The sequence below is a fragment of the Microtus oregoni genome, unplaced genomic scaffold (assembly GCF_018167655.1).
Source record: "Microtus oregoni isolate MIOR12 unplaced genomic scaffold, Mior012 000029F_ref0000214, whole genome shotgun sequence".
NCBI lineage: Eukaryota > Metazoa > Chordata > Mammalia > Rodentia > Cricetidae > Microtus > Microtus oregoni.
In genome coordinates this window covers 13,784,927-13,805,446 of record NW_024543088.1, presented here as the reverse complement: position 1 = coordinate 13,805,446, position 20,520 = coordinate 13,784,927, and the positions used below count along the sequence as shown (strand labels likewise).

The 20,520-nt window shown below is 41.6% G+C and overlaps 1 protein-coding gene and 1 non-coding gene across 2 annotated transcripts; both read left to right on the top strand.

Moving 5' to 3' along the window:
- On the top strand, nucleotides 1–18,095 carry LOC121464704 (replication factor C subunit 3-like). Its single transcript, XM_041677726.1, has 9 exons — nucleotides 1–87; nucleotides 1,216–1,352; nucleotides 10,952–11,020; nucleotides 11,409–11,424; nucleotides 12,465–12,743; nucleotides 13,273–13,409; nucleotides 13,485–13,583; nucleotides 16,112–16,181; nucleotides 17,873–18,095. Exons 1-9 carry the CDS (start codon nucleotides 1–3, stop codon nucleotides 18,062–18,064), a joined length of 1,086 nt encoding a protein of 361 aa, XP_041533660.1. The 3' UTR covers nucleotides 18,065–18,095.
- Nucleotides 18,096–19,140: 1,045 nt separating this feature from the next.
- Trnak-cuu lies at nucleotides 19,141–19,213 on the top strand. The gene has a single exon. It is a non-coding gene; the product is annotated as a tRNA-Lys (tRNA).
- The last annotated feature ends 1,307 nt before the right edge of the window (nucleotides 19,214–20,520 follow it).

Sequence of the window (20,520 nt, the reverse complement as noted above, 5' to 3'; positions counted from 1 at the left end):
ATGAGCCTCTGGGTGGACAAATACCGGCCGTGCTCCCTCGCCCGCCTGGACTATCACAAGGAACAGGCGGTGCAGCTGAGCAACCTGGTGAGCAGACCGGGACGGCAGAGGCCGGCACGTTCCGCCGCTTCCTGAAAAGCCCGCGGAAGAGAGTGAGAAGGCGGGCGCTGCAGGGTTAGGGGGACCCAAAGTGACAAGTTCCCCGGAGTGCTGCTTCTGCTGCCCGGGGTCCCGTGAGCTTGGGGGTGCGGACCTGGCGGAGGCTGCAAACCCCGGTTGTAGGAAGGGCTGGGGCCGACAGGCTCTCGTGCTGCAGGTAGCTAGATGGCGGGCTGATGGAGGGGACAGTGCCCTGCACCCTGTTCGTAGTTACCAGCCTCTTCGGAATCACAGCTAAGTCCTTTCTGAAAACGAGGACTTATTTTACCTAGTGCCTCTATCCTCCATATGAGAGTTTTTGGAAGAATCGGGAGGGAAGTGGAAGATATGTTTTAGTTGTCTTTTTTGTTGTTGTTCTTATAATGCGTGCAATAATATAAAAATCGAGCATTATACTTCATGTGTCTGCACACCGGTTTTTACAGTAGCTTCAAGGTTAAGTTTCCTAGCCATAGGATGGACACATTTTATTGATTCCTGTGGCTACTTGTTTATATTCTTAGGACAGGGGTTAGTATACTATTCCTACGCCTTAATGAATTTACTTTTAAAGTCTACATCTTCTCATCGGATCAAGCCCCCATGCCCATAGTGCCCTTTAGTTTGATGTCATTGTCTTATTGCTGTTTGATAACACACTCTTTCCCATAGCATCCCTTATGTGCAGTCTTCCTGTACCCTACAAATGAACTTGCAAGGGAATCAGTGTACCCCCTTCTTAGCAAGAAAATCATTTTGGGAACCCAGGCAAGACAAGCATCTATCTGAGTTACAGAGATCAGTTCCACATTCCCATCAGCCCTCATTTTTGAAAGTGCCCTTCAGAGAGCTTGCTGAGGGAGTTCCTGCCTTTAAGCATTTAGTGTTGTGCCTTGCATGTTCTGTGTTGTTCGTGCAAGTTAGATTAAATTAGTGCCCAGAGAAAGCAAACATGAGAGTTTGATGAATTTTCTATTGGAGTCGGATAGTAAACAAAATTCCTTAGTGCTTTAGAAGTAGTTTAACCTGGAGCACCTGGGTTCGACAAAGTAAAATGCCTTGTTCTTTCTTCGCTAGGTGCAGTTTGGTGACTTTCCTCACCTCCTAGTATATGGGCCATCAGGTGCTGGAAAAAATACAAGAATTATGTGTATCCTACAAGAACTTTATGGTGTCGTGGTGAAAAAATTGAGATTTGAGCTCAACCTATCACAGTAAGCATCTCTTGTCAGGGCTCGGCAGATGTTTCTGGCAAGGACTTTCTTTTCTTTTTTTAAATACTTTATTTTATGGAGCTATAAAGTTTTCTCTGCTCTTCTCCAAGCTTCTTCCTTCCCCTTCAACCCTCTCCTATGGTCCCCATGCTTCCAATTTATTCAGGAGATCTTGTCTTTTTCTACTTCCCATGTAGATTAGATCCATCTGTGTCTCTCTTAGGGTCCACATTGTTGTCTAGATTCTCTAGGATTGTGAATTGTAGTCTGGGTTTCCTTGCTGTATATCTAAAAGTCATTTATGAGTGAGTACATATAGTTGTCTTTCTGGGCCAGGGTTACCTCAATCAATATGATATTTTCTAGATCGATCCATTTGCCTGCAAATTTCAAGATGTCACTATGTTTTTCTGCTGGTAGTACTCCATTGTGTCAATGAACCACATTTTCCTTATCCATTCTTCAGTCAAGGGGCATTTAGGTTATTCCCAGGTTCTAGCTATGACAAACAATGCTGCTATAAACATAGTTGAGCATATGTCCTTGTGGCATGATTGAGCATCCTTTGGATATATACCCAAAAGTGGTATTACTGGGTCTTGAGAAAGGTTGTTTCCTAATTTTCTGAGAAATTGCCACACTGACATCCAAAGGGGCTGTACCAGCTTGCATTCCCACCAGCAATGCAGGAGTGTTCTTTTTTCTCCAGAACCTCTCCAGCATAAGTTGTCATCAGTGTTTTTTATCTTGGCCATTCTTACTGGTATAAGATGGAATCTCAGAGTTGTTTTGATTTGCATTTCTCTGATGACTAAGGATGTGGACCATTTTCTTAAGTATCCTTCAGCCATTTTAGATTCTTCTGTTGAGAGTTCTCAGTTTAGGTCTATACTCCATTTTTTTTATTAGATTATTTGTTCTTTTGATGACCCATTTCTTGCGCTTTTTGTTTATTTTGGAGCTTAGACCTCTATCTGATGTGGGGTTAGTGAAGATCTTTTCCCATTCTGTAGGCTGTCGTTTTGTCTTGTTGACCATGTGCTTTGCTTTACAGAAGCTTTTCACTTTTAGGAGGTCCCATTTAATTAATTGTTTTTCTCAGTGTTTGTGCTCCTGGGGTTATATTTAAGAAGTGGTCTCCTGTGCCAATGCATTCGAGTGTACTACCCATTTTCTCTCCTATGAGGTTCAGTGTGGCTGGCTTTATGTTGAGGTCTTTGATACATTTGGACTTGAGTTTTGTGCAAGTTTTTTGGTGATAGATATGGGTCTATTTTCATTCTTATATAAGTTGATAGCCAGTTATGCCAGCACCATTTGTTAAGTATGCTTTCTTTTTTCCATTTGATATTTTTTGCTTCTTAGTCAAAAATCAGGTTTTTGTAGGTGTGTGAATTAATATCCATGTCTTCGATTCGGGTTTATTGGTCTGCCTGTCTATTTTAATGCCAACACCAGGCTGTTTTTAGTACTGTAGCTTTGTAGTAGAGTTTGAAGTCAGGGATAGTGATGCCTCCAGAAGTTCTTTTATTGTACAGGATTGTTTTGGGTCTCCTGGATTTTTTGCTTTTCCATATGAAGTTGAGTACTGTTCTTTCGAGGTCTGTGGACAATTTTGCTGGGATTTTGATGGGCATTGTATTGAATCTGTAGATTGCTTTTGGTAAGATTACTATTTTTACTATGTTAATTCTACCTACCCAAGAACAGGGAAGATCCTTCCACTTTATGGTGTCTTCTTCAAGTTCTTTATTCAAAAATTTAAAGTTTTTATCTAACAAGTCTTCCTTAGAGTTATCCCGAGATATTTTATGCCATATGTGGCTATTGTGAATGGTGATATTTGATTCTCTAATTTTTTTCGACCCATTTATCTGTATAAAGGAGGGCTATTGATTTTTTGAGTTAATCTTGTATTCTGCTACATTACTGAAAATGTTTATGAGTTGTAGAAGTTCATTGGTAGAATTTTTGGAGTCGCTTATGTAAGCTATCATATTATCAGCAAATAGTGAGAGTTTGACTTCTTTTCCAGTTTGTATCCCCTTGATCTCCTTTTTTTTTGGTCTTATTACTCTAGCTAGAACCTCAAGAACTATATTGGATAGATATGGAGAGACTGGAAAACCTTGTCTTTTCCCTGATTTCAGTGGGATTTTTGGTAGTTTCTCTCCATTTAGTTTGATGATGACTGTTTGCTTGCTGTATATTGCCTTTATTATGTTTAGTTATGTCCTTTGTATTTTTTTTTGAAAGCTATTTCAGCATCAAATGAGATGACCATGTGTTTTTTATTTTTCAGTTTGTTTATGTAGTGGATTCCGTTGACAGATTTTTGTATGTTGAACCATCCCTGCATATCTGGGATGAAGCTGATTTGAATATGGTGGATGATGGTTCTGATGTGTTCTTGGATTCGATTTGCCAGTATTTTATTGAGTATTTTTGCATCAATGTTCATGAGTGAGTTTGGTCTGTAATTCTCTTTCTTAGTATTGTCTTTCTGTGGTTTGCGTATCAGGGTAACTGTAGCCTCATAAAAAGAACTTTGCAATGTTCCTTCTGTTTCTATGGTGTGGAGTCATTTGTGGCGTATTGTTGTTATTTCTTTGAAAATCTTGTAGAATTCTGAGCTGAAACCATCTGGTCCTGGACCTTTTTTGGTTGGGAGACTTTTGATGACTGTTTTTAAATTTCTTTAGCAGTTATAGGTCTGTTTAATTTGCTTATCTGGTCTCGGTTTAATTTTGGTAAGTGATTATTTATCCAGTAAGTTGTCCATTTCCTTTAAGTTTTCTAATTTTGTGGAGTACAGGTTTTTGAAATATGACCTAATGATTCTCTGGATTTCCTCCATGTCTGTTGTTATGTCCCTCCTTTCACTTCTGATTTTGATAATTTGGATATTTTCTCTCTGTCTTGTGGTTAGTTTCGATAAAGGTTTGTCTGTTTTGTTTATTTTTCTCGAAGAACCAACTCTTTGTTTTATTGATTTTTGTATTGTTTTCTTTGTTTTTATTTTGTTCATTTTTGCTCTTAATTTGATTATTTCTTGCCATCTAGTTCTCTTAGGTCAGTTTGCTTCTTTTTCTTCTAAAGTTTTCAAATGTTCTTTTAATTTACTAGTGTGAGATTTTTCCAGCTTCTTTATGTAGGCATTTATGAACATTCCTTTTAACACTGCTTTCATTGTGTTGCATAAATTTGGGTATGTTGTGCCATCATTTTCAATAAATTTTAGGAAGTCTTTAATTTTTTTATTTCTTCCTTGACCGAATGATGGTTAAGGTGAGCGTGGTTTAATTTCCTTGTGTGTGGGGGCTTTCTGGAATTAGTGTTGCTGTGGAATTCTGATTTTAAGCCATGGTGATCCAATAAGACATCTGGGGTTATTCCAATTTTTTTTTTTTTATCTGTAGAGGTTTGTTTTGAAACCTAGTATGTGGTCAATTTTTGAGAAAGTTCTACAAAGTGCTGAGAAGAAGGTATATTCTTTTATGTTTGGACTGAATTTTTCTATAGATGTCTGTTAAGTCCATTTGAATCATAACATCTGTTAGTTCCCTTATTTCTTTGTAAATTTTTTGCCTGGCAGACATGTCTAGTGGTCAGAGTGGAGTGTTGAAGTCTCCCACTATTAGTGGGTGGGGTTTAATGTATGATTTAAGATTTAGAAGTGTTTCTTTTACTTATAATGGTACTCTTGTATTCAGGGCATAGGTGTTCAGTACTGAGATTTCCTCTTGATAGATTTTTTTTTTTTGACAAATATGAAATGTCCTTCTTGGTCTCTTTTGATTGATTTTATTTAGAAGTCTATTTAGTTAGATATTAGGATAGCTATACAAGCTTGTTTCTTCAGTCTATTTGATTGAAATTTTTTTTCCCAACCCTTTAGTTTGAGGTGATGTCTGTCTTAGAGGTTGGGGTGTGTTTCTTGTATGTACAGAAGGATGGATTATGTTTTTATTCAATCTGTTAACCTGTGTCTCTTTATAGGACTTTATAGGACTATATGGACTTTTTAGGTTAGTTGAGTCTGTTTATATTAAGGTATATTAACAACCAGTGATTGCTAACACCTGCTATTTTAGTTTTCTTTGGTGGAGATGTTATTTTGTATCCCTCAGTGGTCCCAGAATCATGCCCGAACCTGCAGAGGTCTCTGTTTCCTGCCCACTCCATTGGAGGTCCCAGATTCATACCCCGACCCTCAGAGTTCCTGTCTCAGGACCAGTTTCTGGGAGGTCCCAGATTCACACCTGGACCTGCAGGGATTCTGGCTCAGGTTTACTCCATCAAAGATCTCAGACTCACTCCCAGTCCTGCAGAGGTCACTGATTCCTACCTATCTCCTCGTAGGTCCCAGACTCATTTCCTGAACCCTTAGAGGTCTCTGGCTCTGGCACACTCCCTCAGTGGTTGCTCCGGTTGCTCTGCTGTACCTGCTCCTGTGGAGTTCACTGTCTCAGGTCTGCTCTGGCCTAGGTCGCTGGCTCTGTCCTGCTCCAGTAGAGTTTGCCATCCCAGGTCCACTCCAGCCCAGGTTGCTGACTCAGTCCTGTGCTTATGAAGTTAGCTGTCTCAGGTCTCCCTGGCAAGGATTTTCAGTTCTGGTCAGATATGCACCCCTCCCCAACACTGGCTGCCTATGACTTAAGAAAGAGTGTGTGTGTGTGTGTGTGTGTGTGTGTGTGTGTGTGTGTGTAGTATGCATAGATCAGTTCATCAGATAAAACAGACATTCACAGTGTCGTCAAAGTGAAAATCCACAAAAGTAATTTGCTGTAGCACATGCATACTTTTGTTTTATTGAGAAAAAGGAAAAAAAAGTTTCCTCCTTCTCCCAGCCTCCCATTTCCCTCCCCCTCCTCCCACCCTTGTCCCCCTCCCCCCACTCCTCTCCCCCTCCCTCTCCAGTCCAAAGAGAAGTCAGGGTTCCCTGCCCTGTGGAAAGTCCAAGGTCCTCCCCGCTCCGTCCATGTCTAGGAAGGTGAATATCCAAACTGGCTAGTCTCCCACACAGCCAAAACATGAAGTAGGATCAAAACCCCATGCCATTGTCCTTGGCTTCTCATCAGTCCTCATTGTTCGCCATGTTCAGAGAGTCCGGTTTTATCCCATGCTTTTTCAGTCACAGTCAAGCTGGCCTTGGTGAGCTCCCAATAGATCAGCCCCACTGTCTCACTGGGTGGGTGCACCCCTCCTGGTCCTGACTTCCTTGCTCATCTTCTCCCTCCTTCTGCTCCTCATTGGGACCATGGGAGCTCAGTCCAGTGCTCCAGTGTGGGTCTCTGTCTCTATCTCCATCCATCACCAGATGAAGGTTCTATGGTTATATGCAAGATAATCGTCAATATTGCTATAGGATAGGGCCGTTTCAGGTTCCCTATCCTCATCTGCCCAAGGAACTAACGGGGACATTGCCTTGGGCTCCTGGGAGCCACTCTAGGTTCAAGTCTCTTGCCAGCCCTAAGGTGGCTCCCTTAACTAAGAATTGTGCTTTCGTGCTCCCCTATCCAGCCTTCCTTTATCCCAATCATCCTGTTTCCCCAAGTTCCCCCCATCTTCCCCTTCTCACTTTTCTCTCCCCATCTCCCCTTACCCCCATCCCACCCCACCCCCAAGATTCCACTTTTCTCCCCGGCAATTTTGTCTACTTCCCATAGCCAAGAGGATAACTATAAGTTTTTCCTTGGGTTCACCTTCTTATTTAGCTTCTTTAGGTTCACCAATTGTAGACTCCGTGACCCTTATTTATGGCTAGAACCCAATTATGAGTGAGTACATCCCATGTTCATCTTTTTGGGTCTGGGTTACCTCACTCAGGATAGTGTTTTCTATTTCCATCCATTTGCATGCAAAATTCGAGAAGTCATTGTTTTTTACAGCAGCGTAGTACTCTACTGTGTATATATTCCACACTTTCTTCATCCATTCTTCCATTGAAGGGCATCTAGGTTGTTTCCAGGATGTGGCTATTACAAATAATACTGCTATGAACATAGTTGAACAAATGCTTTTGTCATATGATCGGGCATCTCTTGGGTATTTTCCCAGGAGTGGTATTGCTGGGTCCAGGGGTAAGTTGATCCCGAATTTCCTGAGAAACCGAAACACTGATTTCCAAAGTGGTTGCACAAGATTGCATTCCCACCAGCAATGGATGAGTGTACCCCTTCCTCCACAGCCTCTCCAGCAAAGGCTATCATTGGTGTTTTTGATTTTAGCCATTCTGACAGGTGTAAGATGGTATCTCAAAGTTGTTTTGATTTGCATTTCCCTGATTGCTAAGGAAGTTGAGCATGACCTTAATTGTCTTTTAGCCATTTGAACCTCTTCTGTTGAGAATTCTCTGTTCAGTTCAGTGCCCCATTTTTTAATTGGGTTAATTAGGATTTTAAAGTCTAGTTTCTTGAGTTCTCTATATATTTTGAAGATCAGACCTTTGTCTGTTGCAGGGTTGGTGAAGATCTTCTCCCAGTCAGTAGGTTGCCTTGTTGTCTTAGTGACAGTGTCTTTGCTTTACAGAAGCTTCTCAGTTTTAGTAGGTCCCATTTATTCAATGTTGCCCTTAATGTCTGTGCTGCTGGGGTTATACCTAGGAAGTGATCTCCTGTGCCCATATGTTGTAGGGTACTTCCCACTTTCTCTTCTATCAGGTTCAGTGTGTTTGGACTGATATTGTGGTCTTTAATCCATTTCGACTTGAGTTTTGTGCATGGTGATAGATATGGGTCTATTTTCATTCTTCTAGAGGTTGACATCCAGTTGTGCCAGCACCATTTGTTGAAGATGCTTTCTTTCTTCCATTGTATACTTTTAGCTTTTTTTTTTTTGTTTTGTTTTGTTTTGTTTTGTTTTTCAAGACAGGGTTTCTCTGTGGCTTTGGAGCCTGTCCTGGAACTCGCTCTGTAGACCAGGCTGGTTAGCTTCTTTATCGAAAATGAGGTGTTCATAGGTTTGTGGGTTAAAATCCAGGTCTTTTATACAATTCCATTGGTCAACTTCTCTGTTTCTCTTTATAGGACTTTATAGGACTATATAGACTTTTTAGGTTAATTGAGTCTATTTATATTAAGGAATATTAACAACCAGTGATTGCTAACACCTGTTATTTTAGTTTTCTTTGGTGGAAATGTTATTTTGTATCCTTTTCCCTTCTTTGGGATTTGCTGCTGTGAGATCTTCTATTGTCTGTGTTTTTGTTGATGTAGCCAAATTCCTTGGATTGGAGTTTTCCTTCTCCTACTTTGAGTAGTGCTGGATTTGTGGTATTAATTCTGGTTCTGTCATGGAATATCTTGTTTTGTCCTTTTGTGGTGATTGAAAGAAAGTCTTGCTGGGTATAGTAGTCTGGGGTGGCAACTGTGGTCTCTTAATATCTATCTATCTATCTATCTATCTATCTATCTATTGTGTATACAATATTCTGTCTGTGTGTGTCTGCAGACCAGAAGAGGGCATCTTAATATCTGCATAACTCTTGACCAGGTCCTTCTGACTTTCATTGTCTCCATTGAGAAATCAGGTGTAATTCTGATAGATCTGCCTTATATGTTACTTGCCCTTTTTCCTTAGCAGTCTAAAAATTCCTTCTTTATTCTGTATGTTTAGTGTTTGATTATTTTGTGGTAAGGGAATTATTTTTTTATCCAATCAGTTCAGTGTTCTTTAAGCTTCTTGTATCTTCATAGGCATAACTTTCTTTAGGTTGGAAATGTTTTCTTCTATGATTTTGTTAAATATATTTTCTGTGCTTCTGAGTTGGACTTCTCCTTCTTCTGTACCTATCATTCTTAGGTTTGGTCTTTCCGTGTGTCCCATATTTCCTGGATATTTTGTGTTAAGCTTTTGTTAGATTTAATGCTTTTTTTTTTTTGAGTGGTGAGTCTGTTTCCTCTATTGTATCTTTAGTGCTTGAGATCGTCTTTTCCATCTCATGTAATCTGATATTTATGCTGATTTGTGATTCCTGATCTTTTTCTCATGATTTCTGTTTCTCTAATTCCTCAACTTGTGTTTTCTTTGTTGTGTCTATTTCAGTTTTCAAGTCTTGAATAGTTTTTTTCATATGTTTGATTACTTTTTCTTGGTTTTCTTTACGGCATTTGTTGATGTCTTCCAATTTTTTTGTTTGTCTTTTTCTCCATTTCTTTGAGGGAATTTCTCATTTCCTCTTTAATGGCCTCAAACATTCTCCTGAAGTTATTTTTTAGGTCATTTTCTTCTACTTCATCTATATTTGTTTGTTCAAGTCTTGCTGTTATAGGATCACTAGGTTTTACTGGTGATGTGCTGCTCTTTGTGGTATTGTGTGTTCTTACCTTGTCTACTCATCTTTTACTCTGATTGGTGTAGTTGGGACTGTCTGTGGCTCTGGTGATCAATCTTCCAGGTTCCAGTAGATGCAAGGCTCAGGTGGTTGTTCCTTGTGGTGCAGTCAGTGCCACAGGTTTCAGTCACCCTGTTAGTCACTCTGTGTTTCCTAGGTTGCTCAGTGCGCCCATGGTTTGCTCCACTACTATGGAGTCGCTGTCTCAGGCCTGCTCTTGCCTAGGCTCCCGGCTCAGCTCTGTTTCTATAAATGTCCCTTGTTTGGATCTGATCCTGTCGAGGTCTCTGACTTGGGATTGGTTCTGCAGAGGTCCTGACTTAGGCCTACTCCCTCGGTGGTCCCAGAATCATGCCCGAACCTGCAGAGGTCTCTGTTTCCTGCCCACTCCATTGGAGGTCCCAGATTCATACCCCGACCCTCAGAGTTCCTGTCTCAGGACCAGTTTCTGGGAGGTCCCAGATTCACACATGGACCTGCAGGGATTCTGGCTCAGGTTTACTCCATCAAAGATCTCAGACTCACTCCCAGTCCTGCAGAGGTCACTGATTCCTACCTATCTCCTCGTAGGTCCCAGACTCATTTCCTGAACCCTTAGAGGTCTCTGGCTCTGGCACACTCCCTCAGTGGTTGCTCCGGTTGCTCTGCTGTACCTGCTCCTGTGGAGTTCACTGTCTCAGGTCTGCTCTGGCCTAGGTCGCTGGCTCTGTCCTGCTCCTGTAGAGTTTGCTATCCCAGGTCCACTCCAGCCCAGGTTGCTGACTCAGTCCTGTGCTTATGAAGTTAGCTGTCTCAGGTCTCCCTGGCAAGGATTTTCAGTTCTGGTCAGATATGCACCCCTCCCCAACACTGGCTGCCTATGACTTAAGAAATAGTGTGTGTGTTTGTGTGTGTGTGTGTGTGTGTGTGTAGTATACATAGATCAGTTCATCAGATGAAACATACATTCACAGTGTCGTCAAAGTAAACATCCACAAAAGTAATTTGCTGCAGAACATGCATACTTTAAGTTGATACATGGCCGTCATCTCACACCAGTTGTCTGAGAGGGATTGCAGAGACACATTTTTAAGTGGAAGGAGTAAAACAGGTGTGCATGAGATTTCCTCTATGTTATTATTTGCCGTGGAACATGAATATATTTTTCCTTTATTTCTGTGTTAACATGGAAGACTGTTCAGGTAGTTAGTGGTGATTGGTTATACCTGAGAAAAAGAAGATAGCCAGTAAGAAAATGTTGAGCAGATTCTTGTTTCATTCACAGACTCCATCTAAAAAAAAAAAATGAAATCAGCACCATTGCCAGAAACTACCACCTTGAAGTTAATCCTAGGTAAACTGCTACTAAATATTTTTAGAAAAGTAGTAGGAATTACATTTTTAGCAAAAACAAAAAAAAAATAGTTTACCCTCCTTGTCCTCCAGCTTAGAGTTATTTTTTGAAATATTGCTGTACGTTTGGAAGCTTGGTCCACAGAGCAGATTAGAGTAAAGCTGGTTGCTTGACCCATAGCCTGTGCTGTCACTGAAGTCTGATCGCTCTGCAGAGCTCATAGTTTGCAGTTCCTTGCATGAGTTCTGTTGAGCTATCCTGACTCTTTCAGTGTTGGTGAGCATAAACAAAGCTGTCTAAAAAGTCAATCCTGTCTGGAATAAGTATCAGATACTGAATGTGGGCTCCCATCCTTCCTTGGTATATTTTTTGTTTTGTTGAGTTCCAGGGATGCAGCTGCCTCTGTTTCTCCAGCTCTGAGTTTTATGACCATCTTTTTACATGGTTTCTGGAGCTCAACTCAGGTCTTCATGCTCCAAAGTTAGATTAGCATGTTTGTCCATTACATTTATGGTTACGTGAAAAGTAATTATTTTCTTAAAACTGAATTCAATGTGATTATTTTCTATTGACCATCTTTAACAAAACATAAAAAAAAAAATAATAGGCTTTTTTGTAGGGTTTGAAAGTAGGAGGCCAGAGAGGGTTTTTCTATGTTTGGGGCTTAGGTGTTTCTGTGTTTTTTCTTCAGAAAGTCGGGACCCATATTTCCTAACACTCTACATTCTTGTCCTTGTCTCTCCTATTCTGCTCACTCTGCTCCCACTGCTGGGCTCTGCATGGAGCATCCTCTTAGCAGGAAGTGCCTTTGTTCCAGAACCTCCTACTTGCTCCATTCCCACTGTGTCAGGGTCCCATGTTCTCAGTCACAGATTGGGCCCTGTGGGGCCTGCTCCTGCTTATGGCTTCTGCATTCACACTGGCTGTGATCCTGTGTGTCCTGTGGGCAGTCTGTGGTTTCACATTCTCACAGCTTGGACAAGTGTTGTGGATTCCTCTTTTCACTCCCACTCAGGCATGATGTGTCTTTGTCTTTGTTCTTTTTATGGAAGTGGGAATGGAGTTTGACTTACACATTGATGTTGTTTGGATTCACCCCCTGCCTACTCACAGTTTCTGAACCACTTAGGGCTGACTGGTCCTCGATTGCAGCTAGATGCAATTTTCCTGTATGTCTTCCCAGATTCTCCTGTTGACTGTACCCATTGGCTATGACTCTTGCATCAGAGATTTCCAAAGTATTAACAAATTCCTTGAGTTTATAGCATAGATCAGCACATCCTTGTCTTGCAACTTTGTTATGATAAAAGCTGAGATGAAGTGACAAGTCCTAATTTAACTTCATTTTCACCAGGGTTTCTTAGTCTTGTTTGATTATAACATTTTAAAACATATGATTCTGCCCTTTGCGGAGGTGAAAGTAGAATATCAGCCATCTATTTAGGACGTCACACCTATTAATGAGGACACAGTAAAGGCAGATGGTGACTTAACGCTTGAGTGCCCTCCAGTTGAAGCTGGTTTGTTTCTTTTTGACCCAGTGGTTTTATTGACAGAGGTGGACAAACTCAGAAAGGATGCTCAGCATGACTTGCACAGTACCATGGAGAAGTACATGTCCACCTGCAGGCTGATCTTGTGTTACAATTCCACATCTAAGGTGATCTCCCCGATCTGCCATGGGTGCCTGGCAATTTGTGTGCCTGCTCCCAGCATTGATGACGTAAGTCATGTTAAGCTTTCCAGAAATATCTTAGCTCAAATTTTGTTTTCTAAAACAAGGTGAAGCATATCAGCCATTTAAGGGCAGCTGCAGACAGACCCAAAGGTCAGCCATTAGTTAGGTGTACAGAGTGATGTGTAAATACAAACATAAAACATGTTCTCTTGCATCTATCTTTTAACATATGAGTGTTATGAATTCAGTGCATAAGTCTGATGAAGTATTTAATGTCTTTTACCTTAAGCTGATTTAGTTTGTCATAGGGGAAATGGGAGCATAAGGGATGTAGAGAACGTGAGAATCCCTGGTTCCTTTGTGGGAGTCAGTGCACTGTTTTCCCTTTCATCTTAACAGCTGTCAATAACATGTACTAGATTCTCCCAGTAGACAGCGTTCACCATAATAGACAGTGAAGACTGTACAGCAGCAGCACATGGCGTCCTGTAGGAGGCAGAAGCACTGTGAAAGGCTCCACAGCGATGCGGACAGATGTTAGACATTGTTTCCTCCTTGTTGATTTGTCTTCCAGATTTGCAGTGTGTTATCCAGTGTCTGCAAGAAGGAGGATCTGGCTCTTCCTTCGAAACTGGCTCACAGGCTGGCAGAGAAGTCCTGCTGGAACCTCAGGAAAGCCTTACTGATGTGTGAAGCTTGCAGAGTGCAGCAGTGAGTGGGGCCGTCACACAGGGAGCATCTGGAGCATGACGATGTGCGGTTAATGTATTTTCTCTTGTGTCATAGATACCCTTTTACTGAAGACCAAGAAATCCCCGAGACAGACTGGGAGGTGTATCTGAGGGAGACTGCAAATGCTATCGTCAGTCAGCAGACTCCACAGAGGTAACAGCATGAGGGAGGCACATGACATTTACAATAATTCCCGAGCATTAGTGTGGGAGGTCCTTCTGTCTATATGTTGCTTTTATTGGTTAATGAATTAAGAAATTGGCTTGGCCTGATAGGGCAGAGGAGAACTAGGTGGGGAAAACTAAATGGAATGCTGGGAGAAAGAAGGGCAGATTGGAGAGAAGCCATGTAGCCTCTGGAGCCAGATGGAACTTTTCCCGGTAAGTCACAGCCTCGAGGCGATACACAGATTAGTAGAAATGGGTTAAATTAGTATGTGGGAGTTAGCTAGTAAGAAGCTAGAGCTAATGGGCCAAGCAGTGATTTGATTAATGCATCTTCTGTGTGATTATTTCGGGGCTAAGTGGCAGGGAACTAACTAGCGGCCTCCTGGCAACAGAGCCTCATTTGAAAGAGGAAAAAATTGCATGTAAGACTTGAAATATAGTGAACCTAAGTAGTTAGTATGTATAGTTTATGCTTTTCTTTAATATGTTAGCATGTAAAATTGAACTTTTTTCATCTCTTAACCCCCCCCCCCAAGAAAGTCTCTTAGTTTTATTGCACAGCATAAAGTGCCTAGTGTGCTCAGGCTGAAAGAACAATTGTCGTTGTTGTAATTGCTTTGTAATTGATGCGGAATGTGCTAGAAAGACACTGAGCTTCCAGCTTGAGAGCTAACTTAGCCAAATGTTTCTCTCTTGGAGATACTGTTTGTTGTCCTGCCAAGGGCACTTGTGCTTTGGTACAGAGATCAAAGAGATTGTACGTTGTGGGTCCAGAACTGCAAGTCACTGCTCATGCCCAAGGACAGGATCTGTGGTGAGAAATACGAAGTACTTAGAAAGCATCGTTGTGCCACACTCCAAAGCTGTTTCCTTTCTGTGGGTTTCTTACTCAGTAGTGGACAGGACTGAAATGTCTCAGCCACTAGTTGTTTCTTTTATGGCAGCTGAACTAAGACAGGCTCCATAGCTCTGAATAAACACGACAGTTTTGAGGTCCCCTGCTGTTGCAGTGTGGCATTTCCTCAGCCTCACTGAAGCACAGCCTCATCCTTGCCCGTCACAGCTGAGAAGCAAGCTGCCTTGAGCCCTAGGGGGAGTAGATCATTTTTAGGGTGCAGAATAGACTTGAGTGCAGCCATGAGAGCCTGAGCGTCCGTGGTTTAGATGAAAACAGTGGTGAGAGGAGTGTGTGATTCTAGGTAGCTCTCTGATGAGTTAGGGTTCGGGAGATTCTTCTGTCAGTTAGTGCACGTGGTTAGTGAGACCTTGTGCTGCTGCTGTGCTGAACTCTATGTGACAAAGAGAGGAGTTTGAACCTGTGCTTTTAAGAGAGAACGTCTAAATCCCTGTCTTGATTCACCTGCAGTGGAGCATCTGCAGTAGCTTATTCAGAACCCTGGACAGTTGTTTTTTTCTTGGTAATGCATTGTAGAAAGACAAAGACAGTTGTTTTCTGAGTTTAGGGAATATCGTTATTTATTCTTGTTCTGACATGCAGTATGTGCATTTCCGTCCCACCCTCCTGAAAATGCCATGAGGGGAGCCTGAGTTAGGGACTCGGGTTTGCACTCGTATTGGCTTATCCTGGTTGTGGTTATCCGGGAGCTCTGCCTGTCCCTTCTGTGAAGGTCAGCTTTGTGTCCCTGCTTTAGTTTATAGACTAGGTTCATACTTCATGCTGACATTACCTCATCTCTTGTGTGGTTGACTGGAGACAGGCCAGTCTTTTCACAGCCTCTCTGTAGATACTTTAAGCATAAAATTCTAAGCTGCATAAACAGTACTTGATTCATCAGTAGAGTGAGTGTATTTAGTTTCTGGTGTGAACGAGCTCAAGTTCCACATTTCAAGTTCTTGATTTCTTTTTTTTTTCTTTTTAATTTTTATTTTTCTGCTTATTTGGGTGTGTGTGTGTGTGTATGTGTGTCCATGTTTGTGTTTACTCGCATGTACTTGCTCATAAGCGCACACAGCCATAAGTGTGTCTCCGTAGAGATCAGAGGACGGCTTCCAGGAATCATTTTGGCCCTTCACCATGGGTTCTTGGCAATCAGACTCAGGTTATTAGATTTGTAATTCAAGCAGATTACCTCTCAAACCATCTCTTAGGCCCCTGAAGTCTTGATTTCTCTTCAGTACTATTGTGAGTGATACAATGAGGAGCCCTTATTATAAATACCTACTGTTAAAATGTATGGAAAAAAGCTTTCAAAAACTGAACTGGTCCTTGGCCCTGGTGGATTATCCTAGGAAGCTGAGGCAGAAAGAGTGCTACCAATTCAAAGCTGGCATGAGCTACATGAGGCCCAGGCGAGTTGGGCTACAGAAAGAGACTGTTTGAGAAGACGCTGAAGTGGGTGTACTGGGGCTGTCTCTCATTGGTACAGCACAAGTCAGGCAGCTTCTGTCTACAGCTGGGTGATAAATCAAGTAAGAAACTTGACCTTACCAGCTGGGTCATTAAAATTGTTCCTTTTTTATCACAAAGTGCCAATTCCTTTTTTTTTTTTTTAGGCCCCTTGAAGTCCACTGGAGGCTCTATGAGCTTCTCACTCACTGTATTCCTCCTGAGATGATAATGAAGGTAAGTGGCCCTGTTTGACATCTTGAACATTCCTAGCTATAACCTGACACCAGTCCTGTGATCACAGTGCTTTTGTAATGCTAAGGTACATCATCATCAGTTTTAGCATTTCAGTAATTCTACAGATGCAGTCTTCCTATGTGCCAGGCACCCTTAGGGGACCACAGAAGACAGGAGGGAATACCTCAGTTGTGATGCTGTGTTCATGGGAGACAAGTGAAGAATATTTCATAATGCTTTGAGTCTTTAAAGAAAGGAAGGTGAAATAATAATAATAAAGAGCCGAGTTATGCACAGCCATGGTCGGCTGCTCAGGGAAAGGTTTTTTCCAGCTGACACTCAGCACTAAGGATGGAACTGTATAAGTGGATGGGAAACCGGTGTTCCAGGAAAGACGTGGTGTACGTGGAGAAATGAGGCCGAGGATGTAGGTCCAGTCTAGACTTTGTAGGATCACTCTGCTGGCTGCTTAGCTAAATTTACTGATTTCAGGTATTAGGGAATTTGCAGTTTGATTCTATTGAAATTGCACAGTAATGTGAACAAACTCACATGATACGAAATTCACAAAAGAACAATGTTGTCTTCCATATACAGTGTTAATGCTTTGAATAGACTTGTTCTTTTTACCTAGTAACAAGTGCTGTGTGTGTATGTGCGTGTGTGTGTACTTTATTGGTACAACTTTAAATTGTTATTAATGAATACGACAGTAACTCTCTTGGTTCTTAGGTCCTTGTACCCTTGTGCAAATGTACACAGCTTCTCTCAACTTATGAGGGTTTTTTCTTTTTTTTTTTTTTTCTCCTGATAAACCTTTAATAAGTTGAACATGTCATGCAAATGACGTAGCCAGATCTGGTGGCCACTTGGATGAGGTAGGAGGATTTCTTGAGCACATCAGCCTGGGCCACAGTGAGACCTTGTCTGAAAGAACAGAAGAGCATTTAGTGCATCTGACTTACCCATCAGACAGCACAGGTCAGTGATAATGTGCTGTAGATATGGACTGTCGCCACAATGATCATGTGACTGGTGTGATTCCCTACATGGTGCCACGGTCTCAAGAGAATGTTATATTGCATATCTCTAGCCTGGAAAATGATCAAAATCTAAGATACAATTTACTTTTTTAACCATTTATTTTAGTTTTGAGATTATAATATAATTACCCCTTTTCTCTTTCCTCACTCCAATCCATCCCCTTTAAAATTCATGGCTACTTTTTCATTAATTATTTACAAATACACACACACACACACATATTTCTGTGTGTGCACATGTGTATTCCTAAATACATATGTACAATTTGCTCAGTCTGTATAATGTCGGTTATATCAAAATACATTTTCTTCTGCATCTTTCTTCCACATCATCAATAAAGCAAACCAAAACAAAAATCGATCCTTTAATTCAGACTGTTGCAAGGGACTTTCTGTGTTTGGAATTTTGAAAGCCTTGATTAAGTGCCAGGTTTTATTGTATACATGGTGTTTTTGGCTTTGTTGAAAACTGTTGATTCGTACAAAAAAGTAATAGATATATACATATATATATATATATACATATATACATGCATGGCATACAGACATAAAAGCTACATTAAAACTTTTCCTTTATGAGGGAGAGGCATAAGCAAGTTTGGCTATTTTTCCCCCAGACTGCTTTTTAAGTCTCCCTTCCTCCTGTAGGGCCTGCTCTCAGAGCTCTTACACAACTGCGATGGGCAGCTGAAAGGGGAGGTGGCGCAGATGGCAGCCTATTATGAGCATCGACTGCAGCTGGGCAGCAAAGCCATTTATCACTTGGAGGCGTTTGTGGCCAAGTTTATGGCCCTTTATAAGATGTTCATGGGGGATGGACTGGAAGGCATGGTTTTCTGATGCAGCCAGCGGCTCCTCCAAGTGCCTCAGAAGTCGCATTTATGCAGATTTGCTCTGGTACTGTGGGTACAATAAACTTCTTTCTTTACTAAATTGTTATTGTGGGGTTTTTTTTTTGTTTTTAAATGAATACTCTCTGGGCTATTAATCATTTTTATTCATTATTTTTATATGTAAGGGTGTTTTGCTTGCTTGAGTATGTATGCTTGTGTACCATGTTCATAGTTGCTGCCAGAAGAGGGTGCTGGAGCCCCTGGGACTGGAGTTACAGATGTATGGGTGCTGGGTATTGAACGCTGTCCTCTGGAAGAACATGTGGCTTTTGGCCACTAAGCCATTTCTCCAGCCGCTGAACTATAAAAGACTTGCAAAGCCGAAATGATCTTGCCCTTAGTGTTGTGGCGTACTGGGAGAAAGCTGATCCTGTTTTTTGATTTTGTTTTGTTTTTGTTTTTTAAAGGGTATAAATATAGATGGTAGACACTGATATGTCCAGATTCCTGTGACACTTTACAAGGAAATACCCAGAGATTGTTGTACTGAATTCACATAAGCCCTGGCCTTTTTTTGTTTGGGAGCTTTTTTGATGATAGCTTCTATTTCCTTGCAGTTTATAGGTCTATTTAAATTGCTCATGTGGTCTTGATTTAATTTTGGTATATGGTATCTATCTAGAAAATTGTCCATTTCCTTTATATTTTCCAATTTTGTGGAGTGTAGGTTTTTGTAGTATGACCTAATGATTCTCTTGAGATTTCTGTTCATGTTTATGACAGTTTAATGCCAGTGGCTTTTCTTTGTTCTTGTTTGCTTGTTTCTTTGTTTTGGTGTTTAGCTTTTTAGTTCTAAGAATGTTCTTGATTTTTTTTTTCATAATATGGTAGTAGGAATGTTCTAGAATTTCTGTATGATATTTAGCTGGTAATGGTATTTCCCTAATCTTTCCACTGTTTCTTTTTTCAAAATGTTAGTAGTCTCCTATCTATTGAAGGCATTTAGTTTTGCAATGTCTCATTTGTCACTATGTAGTAATAAAGGGCGGCGGCGGGGCTGCGTCCCCAACACCCCACCCGCCTGCCCGGCTAGCTCAGTCGGTAGAGCATGAGACTCTTAATCTCAGGGTCGTGGGTTCGAGCCCCACGTTGGGCGCCAACTGTAGTAATAAGGGGCGGCGGCGCGGCTGCGTCCCCAACACCCCAGCCGCCTGCCCGGCTAGCTTATGCCCCGAAATAATTACACGGACACTGTATTCTTTTAAACACTGCTTGGCCCATTCTCTTCTAGGCTAATTCTCACGTATTAATTTAGCCCATTTCTAATCATCTGTATGTAGCACCCCAAGGTGCGCTTACCGGGGAGATTCTAGCCTGTGTCCATCCTGGGTCGGAGCTTCATGGCGTGCGTCTGCCAGGGAGCAGGGCATGGCGTCTCTCCCAGGTGTCTGCTCCCGAGAGCTGTCGAGTCTCTGAGCTCACTTCCTCTTCCTCCCAGCATTTTGTTCTGTTTACTCCTCCCACCTATCCTCTAACCAATAAAATGGGCCAGGGCAGTGCCTTTATTAGCCAATGACCTTCCTCCATCATCACTGCATCGTCTTAAATACTTTGCTTCAAGGATTCTCTTCAAAACCTCCTCCTTTTGCCTACCATGAAGTTTTTGTTCAATCCGTCTTTATAAGAGAACACTGTAACAACCAACCTAACTTCCCTTGTATTTTCCACTTAATAAGCTGTTGTATCCTAAGCTAATGCACAGGTGAAACCTTAAATTATTTTCTTCCACAATAAATGCTACATACATTATAGAGATTAAATCTTGGTAAACAGTGGTGTTTGTAGCACTGTCTGTTATTGGTATCAGGTGGGGTCAAGTAGAGTCAGTGACTAATCCTTGTGAAATCATTTTAAAGATTTCTGCACAGTATCCCTCAGCCCTTCCTCTTGTGATGCTCCTTGTGCTGTTCAATGAGAGAAAGAGAATAAAGCCCTTGCCATGGACAGATACACAATGAGCCATTACAACACATTATTAAGTCAGCCTACAAAAGGCACAGATTCAGACTCACACATAGGACAGGATAAAAATGGATGACACCTGATGAGTGAATCAGACCGTTTAAATCTGGAGATGCTCCTGGTCAGATGACACAAAGAAGACATGATTTACTGATTTCTCTCCATAGTGCACTGTTGAAGGAGCTGCGGGGCTGCGTTCCTGCCGCCCGGCTCCTGGCTACCTGGCTAGCTTATGCCCCAAAATAATGACACACAAACTGTATTCTTATAAACACTGCTTGGCCCATTTCTATTAATGTGTGTAGCACCTCGAGGTGCACTTACCAGGAAGATTCTAGCCTACATCCATCCTGGGTCAGAGCATCATGACGTCTGCCCTGGAGAGCAGCGGCATGGCGTCTGTCTGAGGCGTCTTACCTCACTTCCTCTTCCTCCCAGCAT